General features: G+C 42.5%; 1 protein-coding gene across 1 annotated transcript in view; it reads left to right on the top strand.

The window, feature by feature from the left end:
* Positions 1-11,748, top strand: part of CDK15 (cyclin dependent kinase 15) — a 34,003-nt gene extending 22,255 nt beyond the window's left edge. The window contains exons 11-13 of the mRNA XM_048953255.1: positions 3,244-3,292; positions 5,726-5,865; positions 10,724-11,748. Coding sequence (XP_048809212.1) covers positions 3,244-3,292; positions 5,726-5,865; positions 10,724-10,833 — 299 coding nt within the window. The 3' untranslated portion in view covers positions 10,834-11,748. The remainder of the gene's footprint in view (positions 1-3,243; positions 3,293-5,725; positions 5,866-10,723) is intronic.
* Positions 11,749-12,073: the final 325 nt, after the last annotated feature.

Raw genomic sequence — 12,073 nt, 5'->3', positions numbered from 1 at the left:
CTCATGGTGCTCACTTGCCTTTTCAGGTACACCAACAGTTTTCATATTAATCCTCGTTTTTCAGATGTCTGCAAGCTTTGCTATGCTGAATGAGATTTAAGAGTCAACTCTTTCTCCTGATAACATTTTCAGTATCTCCTGCTTTTCCAAAATGCCACCGGCAGATGGAGGCAACAAGCAGCAGGCAGTGAAACACAAACATCAAATGGCATTTTTGAAAATGCAGATGAAGTCTGAACTCTGAACGCTGCTTTTTTTATTATTATTATTATTATTTTTAATCTCACTTTTTTATGCTGCTGCTTCATTTAATAAATTGGATGGTTGGAAACTGAATTCTAAAATGATGAAATTCTTATTGTTGTTATAAACTGCAATACGGCTTTGATCCCAAAGGGAAAAGCTGTGCTGCAGCTAAGGCACAGTATATGCTGGCCAGACTGAAGGGAAACTCCCTATCTGGCTGGCACTGGGCACAGCCTGCACTTTACAGCCTGCCACACGGGCAGAGCTCGTCCTGTCCTGCAGCCACACAGATTTCACTAATGAGAGAAATTTTCTCTTCAAGCCTGCAACCTCAGCGCCTTCATCCAACAGCACGAGGCATCTCTCTCTTCATCAATTAGGAAAGTTTAACTTTTGTCCTCTGGCTTGCTTGCCTCATTATCAGTTCATTAGCCACTTCCACCTGGGTTTTCATGTAGGGAGGTATTTCCTCATTAGCACACACTGCACTGCATACTGATAGAAAATAACAAACCCAAGCACTACCTTTCAGATCTACTCACACTATTAAAAAAAAAACCAATCAGCCCTACAGGATCCCATCATTTCGTGTGTATGTCTATCATCACTGTAAGATGATTAAATCAGTAGTTCATCCACTTTTTGTGCGGTATCTCTCACCTTCAAGGAGAAGCTGTTTACACTGTTTTACAGTTTTAGATTGGTCTTAATCTTTACAGTAGGAAAAATATTTACTGCTCTGCTCTTACCCTGCTCAACACAATGGGGCCTCAGAATTCTCTGTGGGTTTGCCTATATGGGGTCAGTCAGGAGACTAATCTGAACTGATTTAAAGTGGTTTAGTTAACTGCATTAAATCTTGTGTAGAGACACAGTGTTTTCTTACCCATATCTTCCAGTTATAATCAAAGCTCTGTCTACTCTAAGTGGCAAGTTTGGCTGTCCTCACTCAAGCAGAATTCTGTACTGAGAGATTTCTTTGGACTGGAACAGCAGTAGTTGGCTTACTGACACTTATACTACCCCTTGTAGACAATTATTAATCTCTCAGTTATATAAATGTTAAATTATAGTCAAGAATCTTGCTCAAGACATAGCAATTTGAGTATTCCTCCCAGTTCCCAGCAAGTGAGCTGGTATTACTATCTGTAAGGTAAGGAAAGTCCAGTTTCCTCCCTGTTTCACGCAAGCAAAATAATGTTCCAGTTAGATTTAACTGAGACCTTTTCCCTGCCATTAGCAACCAAACTTGCATTTTTTAACTTCTATATTAAACTCCTTAAAGAATATTACAGTTAAAAGATTTCAATAACAATATTTAAGTAATTTTGGCACTGTTGTTAAATATTAAAGGGATTTGATATATTGCCATGAAATGTTTCCAGTGAATCAAAACTTTCTGATAGAGTGTTACAGCATCTGCAAGTTTTAGGCCAGCTCAGTGAAGAGGCAAAACCTGCCTCACAAAAAAAAGCAATAAATAAATAAAAAAATCCAAACCATTATTTTAACTCAGTTTTCTTCTCTTTTTCCTGTAAACTTTACATCTCTACTTGGTACAGACAATTTATTTCTACACTTTTATTACAGTTGAGGGGGAAAGGAGAAGGAAGGAGGACCTTGAGAACATGTTAATAGCGATCCAAAAGGAGCATTCTGACAGAATTAATCTCAGTGATTGACCAGGGAAGAGGCTACTAAAGATATATATCTTCTATATAATGGTGATAATTCCAGAGCTCTTGCACCTAAGCAGTCATGAATCCTACCCCAGATTATATTGCCATTTACCGCTTTACAAATTACCTTACTATTTGGGTGTAAGAGAATGCTTCAGCTGTGACCTGTTACTTACACTGTGATAGACAGGTTTAACAACCTGCTTGCCTGGCTTAATGGTGAAAGATTGCTGCTGGAAAGGTTAAGTGCTGAAAGTTCAGCCATTTGCACTTTTTCAAATTGTCTGTGCATCAAGTCAGACTCAGAGTGACCCAGCCCCAGGGCCTGCTGCTCTGGAAATGGCTGCACAGGTTGAAGGCAAAGGGGCCTCCTGCTTCATCTGCAGCTGGACACTTCTGTCCCTGAACAGTGTGGCTGAGCTGAGCAGCTTGGTGTGCTCCCTGGCACAAAGAAGGGCAGATGCCATAGGATTTTGCAGGAAAAGGTCCAGCCAAACTTAAGAGGCCAGTTAATGTTATGGCTTTTCTGATGCAAGAAAATGTTTTCATTAATCAGCTGCAAGAGGAATCTTCCACATGTAAGCCATTTATTCACAACTAAGCTTGAGAAAATTCATGTGTTGTAAGAAAACATTTGAAGAATGTGTTTCTCCACATATTCTGGATTGTTTAGAAATCTGTCCTTGAAGAATAGCAACAACAACACAGCTTCCCAAAACTGCAAACTCTGCAGTGTTCCAGTCTGGTAGAGGTGCTTGAATCAATAAGTACAAAGCATGCATGAAAATGGTTAACATGATGAATGATGAACTTAGTGAGGAACTGACAGCAAGAGCAGTGGGCAAAAACAGAGTGGGATCCAAGTGCCTTTGTTTTGTCCACAGTCCTTCTGCCACATCCGAAAAAATCCAGCCACATCCAGAAAAGCCCCATGTGCCCATGTGGGAATACATGAACCTCAGTAGCCCTTGTAAGTTGGGGATGCAGACCTGCAAACCTCTTTCTGCTTCCTCACTGTGAAGGCTTTGGGGGCTGATGCTGCATTTACTGAAGTCAGAGCAAAGACTTTCACTGTAACAGATGGAGACCCAAAGCCTGTATTGATGCATGAAAGGAAAGGGTTACAGAATTGGAACAGTCTTACTAACATCAGTGCTAGTACTCAAATCCTATAGGAATAATGTATATTTATAAATATTAAGATGACAGATTCTATAGGGCCCTTTGAAATTCTGAGCACGTGTTTTTGTAAGGGCTCAAAGAATGAGTTTTGGCTTGATTTTTGTTTCATCGTGTGATTGCATATTACACTTTCTAGAACTCGTTGCTTCCAGGCGACCTCAGAGACTTGGAGTGATCTGTGACAGGTAAGCAACCTGTAACAGCAATGTCAAAATGGCCGCTGGGTTTATTTGTTTCTTTATGCAATTATTTAGCTTGAAATGAGCTCTTTTGGCAAGCTGAGGAAGGGCAGGGTGGCTCTGCAGTAAAAAGTAAATCTAACATCAGCTATGCATCTGGTTTTGAGATATGGCAGTAGAGGTAGGCACAAAGTGGGGCTATTATGCTATGAGGAAGAGGGATTGTTCTCAGATAAGCAGCAATTCTCAGATAAGCAAAATTAGATGCAGCTTTTTGCGGGGCACAATTTGATTCAGAAGGTCCTGCTTTCCCAAGCCCTCTTGCCCAGACCAAAGACAGACTTTGCACTGTCTCAATTTTCATTTCTAGAAACATGCTGTAGGAACATTGCTCAATAGTGGTAAGAAAGACATACACAAGACAATGAAACAATCCCCTGATTAGTTAGGAGAGGAAAATTCATATTCTTCAGTAGCCAAAATCTACAAGACTAGGGCCTTGGTTACATACCTCAGCTTGAACAGGCACCCACACCACCAAACACTCCTGAGCCTGTAAAGGAAAGGAGTATTTTTCAAGTATATATGATGTGCATGCACACACAAGCATACATGCATGCATGCATATATATACACATGTGAAATAAATGTATCAGCAGGCAAAGTGCCTAACAACTCAGAGAGTCATTAACATAGCACTCCCTACACTGATTTTGACAGGTCTCTCACACACAACAAACTTCATAGATAGGATCTGTCCTCAGGACTCAGGTCAAGAATCAACTGTTCTTTGTGGATGTAGCCACATTTTTCATCATTGCTGTTCATTATCTGTTCCGCTCATCACTTTGGATTCACCACTGCTCAAAGGAAATATGCTGTCCTTTAGAGCTGTGTTTCCCAGACTGTTCTGAGCTGCTGAACAAAATTGCTGAAGTTTTCAGCAAAGCACAGGTTGCCGAGATGCCAGCCACTGTCATACACATCTTCAGAAAGAAACAAAGCTCAGTACATCCCAACCCCTGATAACATACATCCTAGAACAGAAGAGACCCTCTCTTAGTCTGAACAAAGAAATAACTATGTTCCTTGAAATTCTGCTATACTGCACTTCTGCTTTTTGGCTGTGGTCCCTTGACAGGCTCCCTCAGTGCTGCATGCTGACAGGCCACGGCAGAGCTCTGGCTGCATGTGGGCTGGCCCTAGACCTATAAGGCATCCCAAGGCCTTCTTGAGAAGGAAAGAGCTGCTTCACACAGAATGCTCAGCTATGAGTCTCTATGGCCAATTAAGAAATCAGAGGGGAGCTCTGTGCAGAGCTTACCTGTCACCAGGAAGCCTGAGCAGTGGTGGGAGGCTGCCATGGTGGCAGCTTGCAGCAGCTGGGTTATGGGGCAGCAGGGCTCGGGTAAGATCCCACCATATCCTGGGTAGCATGGATCTAGTAAGCACCTCTGGATGCTTCAGCTCCCTGTCTGTCCCTGCACCCCTGACTGCACAAACGTAAACTGTTTTGCAGGAGGTGAGAATTCAGCCCTTAAATACCATGGTGAGGCTGGATACCTTTCACAAATGCTTCTTAGACATTTTATACCCTCAGAACAAAATTGCTGCCATGTCAAATGGAAAGAGGGAAAGCGGAGGGGTGGGGGTTCCCGGCCATAGTCTCATGGGGATGGGGCACTGGGGGCAGAGGGATGAAGCCCAGCAGAGTGGGCTCCATGGGCCTCCTGGTGCTGAAACATGATCAGAGCAAACAAACAAAGTAAAAGCTGTAAAACTAAATGACTGTTTTTATTTGTTTGCTTGTTGGTTTGTTTTCTCTCCTCCACTTCCTTGTCCCCAGCTGCGTGCTCCTCTAGGAAGCAGCTGCTTGGCTTTGGCATCTGCTGGGCTTGGAGCATGTGTGTTGCATCTAATTTAATCTCTCACCCTGGAAAGCAGACTCATCTCCCTGAATCCCTAACACATTTTACAACCAGATACATGACTGGTGCTAGGGTAGGAGATTTCCTTTAGTTTTTCAGTTTTGACCTCCGATCTGCTCAGTGGACCACTCAGGTAATTCTGCATACTTGCACTTCTCCCTGTAAATTGTTAACACTGACCTCCAACTTTCCAGTTATGCCATGTAAGATACAGTTCACCCACCAGCATTTTCCCTTTTACTCACAAACTGCTTTAAAAAAATAACAACTAATTTTCAAAACTCCCCTGAAAAGATAAGCCTGAACTGAGATCCTGGATATATTCCTCAACATAACCAAGCTCACATGGCAAAGTAAATGTCCGAGGAAGCCATGTATCTGTGGTGAGCTTATCCAGCTTCCATGGATCACTATCTCTGCCTCGAGCTCTGAGAAGGGCTGGATCTAATTTTGTTCCGGCCTTCTGGCCTGTGCTCATCTCCTGGACTACTTTTCCCATCTGTTTTGCTAGGCTGGGCAGGATGCCAGCTGCAGAGGACTTGGCCTCCAGAATGCTCACAGCTTTCCCTCCAGGGCGAATCTCTGCACAAGATGCCCTTCTTCATGGCTTCTTCAACCCTCTGCCTCCTCAGCTCTATCAAGTGCCCGCTGGTAAGCTGACCCTTGATTTCACCTCACCAACAAAGACCTACTTCAAATAGCCATTCACAACAAGTTTCTTCAGTACTTTGGACCTGGACATCTTGTTTCTTCCTGCCCTCCCTCCCCACTCCTGTATGCTGCAAAGTTTACATCCCAGTGCAAATTCCACAGCTTGTTTTTCCGTTTTCTTCCACTCCACCGCAGAGTGAATAACAGAAATGGACCTGGATGGGATATGCCCATGCTGCACTTTCAAAGCTGAGGTCTGTGTGCTTTGATGGGCTGTTTCTCCCCCGTTCTATAGCCCTAGGGGCCCTGAGCTTTTCCTCAGGCTGGCTCAAGCTGTGTATTCAGTGTAACTGGCATGCTGGTCCTTCCCAATGTCCTGAATTCGCAGCTGCTCAGCATGATGTGCTAGCCCCAGTTCCCTTGGTCTGCTCCTCCTGCTCCCTTTGATGTTTGGAAGCAACAGCTGTTCCTCATACCCTGTCACACCAGTTCTCCCTCAGATTTACCTGACTTATTTTCTTCTCCCCTTGCTGCCTTTTCTTAAGCATGCAGTTGCATATACACAACACACACATCTGCCTTTCCTGCCCTCAGCTGACGATAAATATATAGAGAGAGTCTCACAAGTTATAGGTTCTGGTTCTCAGGAAGAGCTCCCTCCTACTGGGAGACAGGCCAGAGAGCCCTGGTGTTCTCTGTTGTCTCCCAGGCACCAGCTATGCTGGTTTGTTTTCTGGTGTTTTTCTTTTAAAGATAGGGGCAATTAAGAAGAAACCTTCTAAGACTATGTTGTCAAGCTATTTGAAAACTTAATTTCTGGCTTCTGTGACATATCCCAAGTGAAGGAGCAGCCAGCCAGCATCTCTCCCAAACTGCCGCCCTTCTGAAGGTGCTGTGTGTGCGTGAGCAGGAGTGAGAGACATCTGCATTCCTTTTCTGTTCACCCAGCCACAGAGCACAAATCTACTTTGACACTTTTAGAAAAATGAAAAGATGGAATCTCGCAGGAGCCTGCCTGTGCCGGGGGTGGGGGGGGAGGAGGGGAGCACGCACAGCAGGAGGGAAGTTGACTTTTCTTTATACATATAGGGTTTTTTCCATGCAGAGTTTAAATTATGCCTGATAAAAGGAGTTTCGTGGATGTTTCAGTTCTTTCAAACCCTCCTGGCTTCCTCCCAATTAAATGAGGTTTGTCAAAGCCACAGGGCTCTGCTGCTGCCGGAGAGGCGGACAAGCACTTCCCGCAGTGACATCTCCAATCCCCAAGGGAGAAGATGAAAGTGTCAGTGCCACGAGAGAGAGAGAGTGTGGAAAAAAACAGGTACAGAGACAGACAGTGTGAGAGTAAGGGAGAAAGTGAGGAGAAATAGAAGGAATGAGAAAACAGATTGGCATAATGTGTCAGTCTCTCAGACACATTTCCAGAGATTCATTTCACCTGGGTTTCTACACAATCCCATATTTATTATCCTCCATAATGCAGCAAGAAATACCTTTTGGACAGGCAACTGCATGGCAATAACTTAGCAACCAACATACCGAGGGCAGAATCAAAGTGCACAGGGCAGAAACCAGAGCAGTATGGTCCTGCAAGACCATATTCATGAGTGACTCATTACGCCTGTAAAAATTAGGCAATTCTGAATAATTGCCCATGTACCCATCCCTACTGCCATAAGACATTTGTTCTCTTGTGTCATTTTAGTATCGCACTACTTGAGAATTTAACTGTATCATTTTAAAATTCTGGTTGCTATGATAACACAGTGCAGGTTTTAAATATATTCTGTTCCTACTTTGTTCTGAAGGATGCTGGCTATTAGTTCCCATCCTCTGAAGGAGAAAGTTAAAGCAGAAGGGCAAAGAATGAGTTGGAGATGAAAGGTGAAAGGAGGAGGTTGATCCAAAGTGTGTGAGAGTAAGCAGGAAACAACATTAGAAAAAAATAATGTTCCCATAAGAAATTATTTTCTATTGTCATGAAGTAATTGTAGACATAACTGTCCTTTTTGTAAGTTGCTATGACAAGCTGGAAGCCAGAGGATATTTTTCAAAGGTCAGTTCCTGGGAAAAAAATAATTGGAGAAATGAGTTTCAAAGAACCTCTATGAATAGCATCTTTCTCATTACTGAGGAGAACGTGAACGACCAGACCCTGGCTGCTGCCCTTGGAATGGGGAGGGGAGCAAGGGGTTCTGTGCTTCCTGGTCAGCTCACAGAGTGGGGAACAAGTTGCTGTTGCTTATGCTCATTTGGATGCAAAGTGCTAGGAAAAATAAAAAGAGTAACTCATGCTGCAAGAAAAGATTTTGTCCTCTGAGAGCATTTAACATCCTTTTTCTGGCCTAAGCCAATCCTGAGACAATTACTTGTGGAGCGTGGCCCTGTACTACAGTATTTCTGATAAAACTTCAGCCTAACCTTTGCCACCTGCTAAAGCAGAATGTTTTCTGACCAATTGTGATCTGTTCCAATAACTCCTGGAAGAAATATGAGATTCTTGAATCAAGAAACCATGAGCTGTGCTCTCAACCCAGTGTCAGTCCTGAAGTGCAAAAGGCTTCTTGAGAAGGTATTTTACTCTGTTGTCAAGTCAGACACAATAGCAATTTCAGTCCAATATTCTTAGTCATAACCTTGGTTTATTTCCATCTGTTTTGGCCACAAACACTTTAAAGCAGGCTGGTAAGCAGGGAGGGTGAACAGTGGCATTTGGAGTTAGCACCAGGGAGTTGCCAGCAAAACGTACTGTGAGAAGAGCTCCAGCCATGAAGCTGTAGATCAAACTAGGCTTGCTCCTTTTGGCTACAGGTGGGCTCCCCAAAGCAATTCAAGATCAGTGTGCCAGGTGATGATAACACTTCCCTGTTTGTCCAAAAACTTCCCCATATTTATGCCTTCAGAGACAAGGAGGGGGAGATAGTTTTGATTGTGACAGAGAACTGTTATTTTAATGTTTGCTGCATCTAAACTTGCACAAAGCAAGTTTAGGCATGGGGATGTTAAGGCTGCAAGCGCTGCCTACCAAAAATCCCATTTCCACTGGGATCAGCTAACTCTGGTAGTTGTTAACACAAGGCATGTATAAAGAAGAGCTGGCTTTCACAGACAGCTTGTTTGGGTTGGCTGCTTTCCCTGTGTTCTACATAGCTGAAAGGCTTTTACACTCACTTGTGTGTGCTTTGCCACCTCTGTATACAGAAAATGGACATCCTTCACTGAAAATCAGATACAGACACCTAGAAATTGACGTTTCCACCAAGTGTATGAATCCAGTTTATAGTGTGTCTATAAGGGAATAAACCAAAGCTGGTGATGAGTAGCAACTCAGCTGTCACTTCTGAACCAGAAGCAGTCTTCTGTGAGCTGATAAAGCCAATCTTCTCTTAACTCAGGCAAAACATACTTCAGCTCTTGTGGCCTGATCTCCACAGTAGTGGCTTGTGAAAATACTGACAGGACTCTGAGGTCTTATGCTATGTCATTAAGTCACCATCCTCAGAAAGAGACACTGCAACCTCATAGATGTTTCCAGGAAGCAGCATGGCAAGGGCACAAGTCCCTGGACATATTGTCCTGCTTAAGATCTTCCTTGGGCATTGGCCTGGAGCAGCCACAATGCTTGCAGGTTTAGAAGCACAAGGCAATGGAAAGGACAAAAAGGAGGGTTTCCTTTGCTCACTCCCCAGCTCATGCTCTTGCAAAAGGATAACTGGCACCAAGTTTGGCCCACATGACTTGGGGAAACAAAGTCCTACAGACATGGATCAAATGCTCTAACTCCCATTGATCTCTAGCCAGAGAATCTCTATAAAGGTCCTATTGTTCAGGAAGATGAGCTGCTCTGGGAGGGAGCACTACTAATACCCTTCACAGAGGCAGATGCTACTGTATCAGAGGTTGGTAGAGATTCTTCTGTTATTTGTCTAATTGCAAAGTTATATCTAAGATTTCTTTCACTTTCCTTTTAATGCTCTTAAATGCAAATCTGAGAAGATTTAGTTGTTTTGTTGTCAAAGACATGCAGTCTGGAAGTTCCATGTACTTATTTCCCGTCCTCAGGTGCACTTCTGCCTTCAGCCAGTTACCAGTAGAGAAGAGCAAATGGGGATGCAGTGATCAGATTTCTAAGGCACAAAAGTTAAAGCTAAGTTTGAGATTGTGACAGCAAGCAGCCATGAGCATAGGAACTCAATTAGCCTGAAAGACAACTATCTCATTATCTTTCCTAAAATGATATAAATACGTAAGAATATAAAATTTTAAAATAAACTCTCTCTCTATTGACTGTCTAGATGACTGAATTTCACTGCTCAATTTCTTTAAACACCCACTTTAGTATTTATTTATTCTAAGCGTGAAGCAGCTACGATAATTAGACTGTCAGATTTGGTAAGTTAATGAGGAGTCACTGGAGTGGAAGGTTTTGCATTTGTGAGATTGCTGAAGGAGAGAAGCTCCGTGCCTTTGCTCTATCTCTTTTTTCTTTTTCTTTTTTTTCCTCCTCTGCTGGGTGGGAAGGAGAGAGCTTGGCAGCAGGTAGATCCATTTGAATCCTTTTGATTAGTGGATTGCACTACTGTTCTACCAAGTAATATTTTGCTGGTTGCTCCATGAAAACAAAAAGAAAAAAGAAAAACCACAGATGAGATTTCTAGAGAAGGAAGCCTAGATTAAAGAAATCCTTTTCCAAAAAATTCAGGAGAAAAGGAGATGTGAACAACAGGATCCTGAATTAGTTTGCAGGAGAGTATTAGGAAGGTAGCTCAGTGTAAGAAAAGGACTATTTTGCAGCTTTCTCCTTAACCTGTTCTTTTTGTTTGTTTGTTTGTTTGTTGTTTTGTTTTGTTTTCCAAAGAACAATCAGTGCTCTCAGTTCCAGCAGTGAGACTGCAACCTGAAATCTGTGACCTGTTTACTTCTTATCATAAAGGACATCTCTCAGAAGGTTCAAGCAAGTTTTGGTAAGAAGTAGAAATAACTGGCTACTTCTTGGGTAAGCATGTGGTTGCCACTATGAAAGATGCTGCCATCATTCTCTAGCATATGAATTCTTTTATGCATTGAAGGTGGAAAAACGACCAATATCTATAGCTGGACCACCACATCCCAGGCTGAGGACAAAATGGCAAATCTTCTCACACTCAGAAAGAAGAGGTCAGCAAGCCAGTGGCCCCCAGTGCACAATGCACAGTGGTATCGTGGGAGGTCTGGGTCTGTTTTGTCACGTTCTCAAATCTCAGACCAGTGCCCTTTCCTCTGATGCCTCCCCAGTCAAAATATGGTTTCATTTCCACATTGCTTAAACTGACCAAATTGCTTTGTTTGCCTTTGTCTATGTCTATTGAATTCACATTTTATAGCTTACTTGTTATGATTTAACACACAATGGAATTTGCTCACTGAAGTACCAGAAATGACAAAGAGCTCTACCCAGGGGGGAAAAGAGCAATGTCGCAATGGATGTTATGGCAATGTGTATTCTTCCATTGGAGTGATGAAACCATAGCTCCACCTTTCTTGGGTTCAGCCTGTGTCATCACATTCTGCCACAGCAAGCCACTGATCAGCAAACTGGAGTTTGTCATTGGAGTCTTTTTTCTCTCAGAACTCCATATAACGCTGTGGCTTGAAGCAGACATTTGGGTGTTTCTGATGTGATTTGGTTACTCTGCCACATGTCATACTTTGATTTCATCTATATCACTGTATGAGCACAATGTTGGACTAATGTCACAAAATTGATCTGCCTAATTTTGTGATAAAACAGCTTCCTGTGCATGTGCCAGAACCTGAGCTGACCTAGGAAAAATCCCTCAGGTTTGTAACATTCATGGTTTTAATTGACCTGTACTTTAGTATGAGTCACTTTAAAACATTATGTCTTTGTTGCCCATCTCTTCTTATGTTTTAATAAAAATTATTTAAAAATAAAAGAAGTTCTGTTATTTATGTACATTAACTATATTGCATATTTCATATGCACCCAAGGCAATTCCTCTTCACTCAGTGCAGCTCAGGCAAACGAAAAAGCTGGACATCCAGGATTTAAAATGTTGTTCCAGCACCAACATTTATCTCCTTTTTATTACAGAAAACCTCTATTAACAAAAGATCACTTAACATCACTGAAAGAAATTACACGAAAATACCCTTTTCATATATCCTGTCTCTTTGCTTTTTTTGTGCATTTGCTAGCAGCAAATGT

This window comes from Lagopus muta, chromosome 8, assembly GCF_023343835.1.
Source record: "Lagopus muta isolate bLagMut1 chromosome 8, bLagMut1 primary, whole genome shotgun sequence".
Taxonomy (NCBI): Eukaryota; Metazoa; Chordata; class Aves; order Galliformes; family Phasianidae; genus Lagopus; species Lagopus muta.
This window is presented reverse-complemented; position numbering and strand designations above follow the sequence as displayed.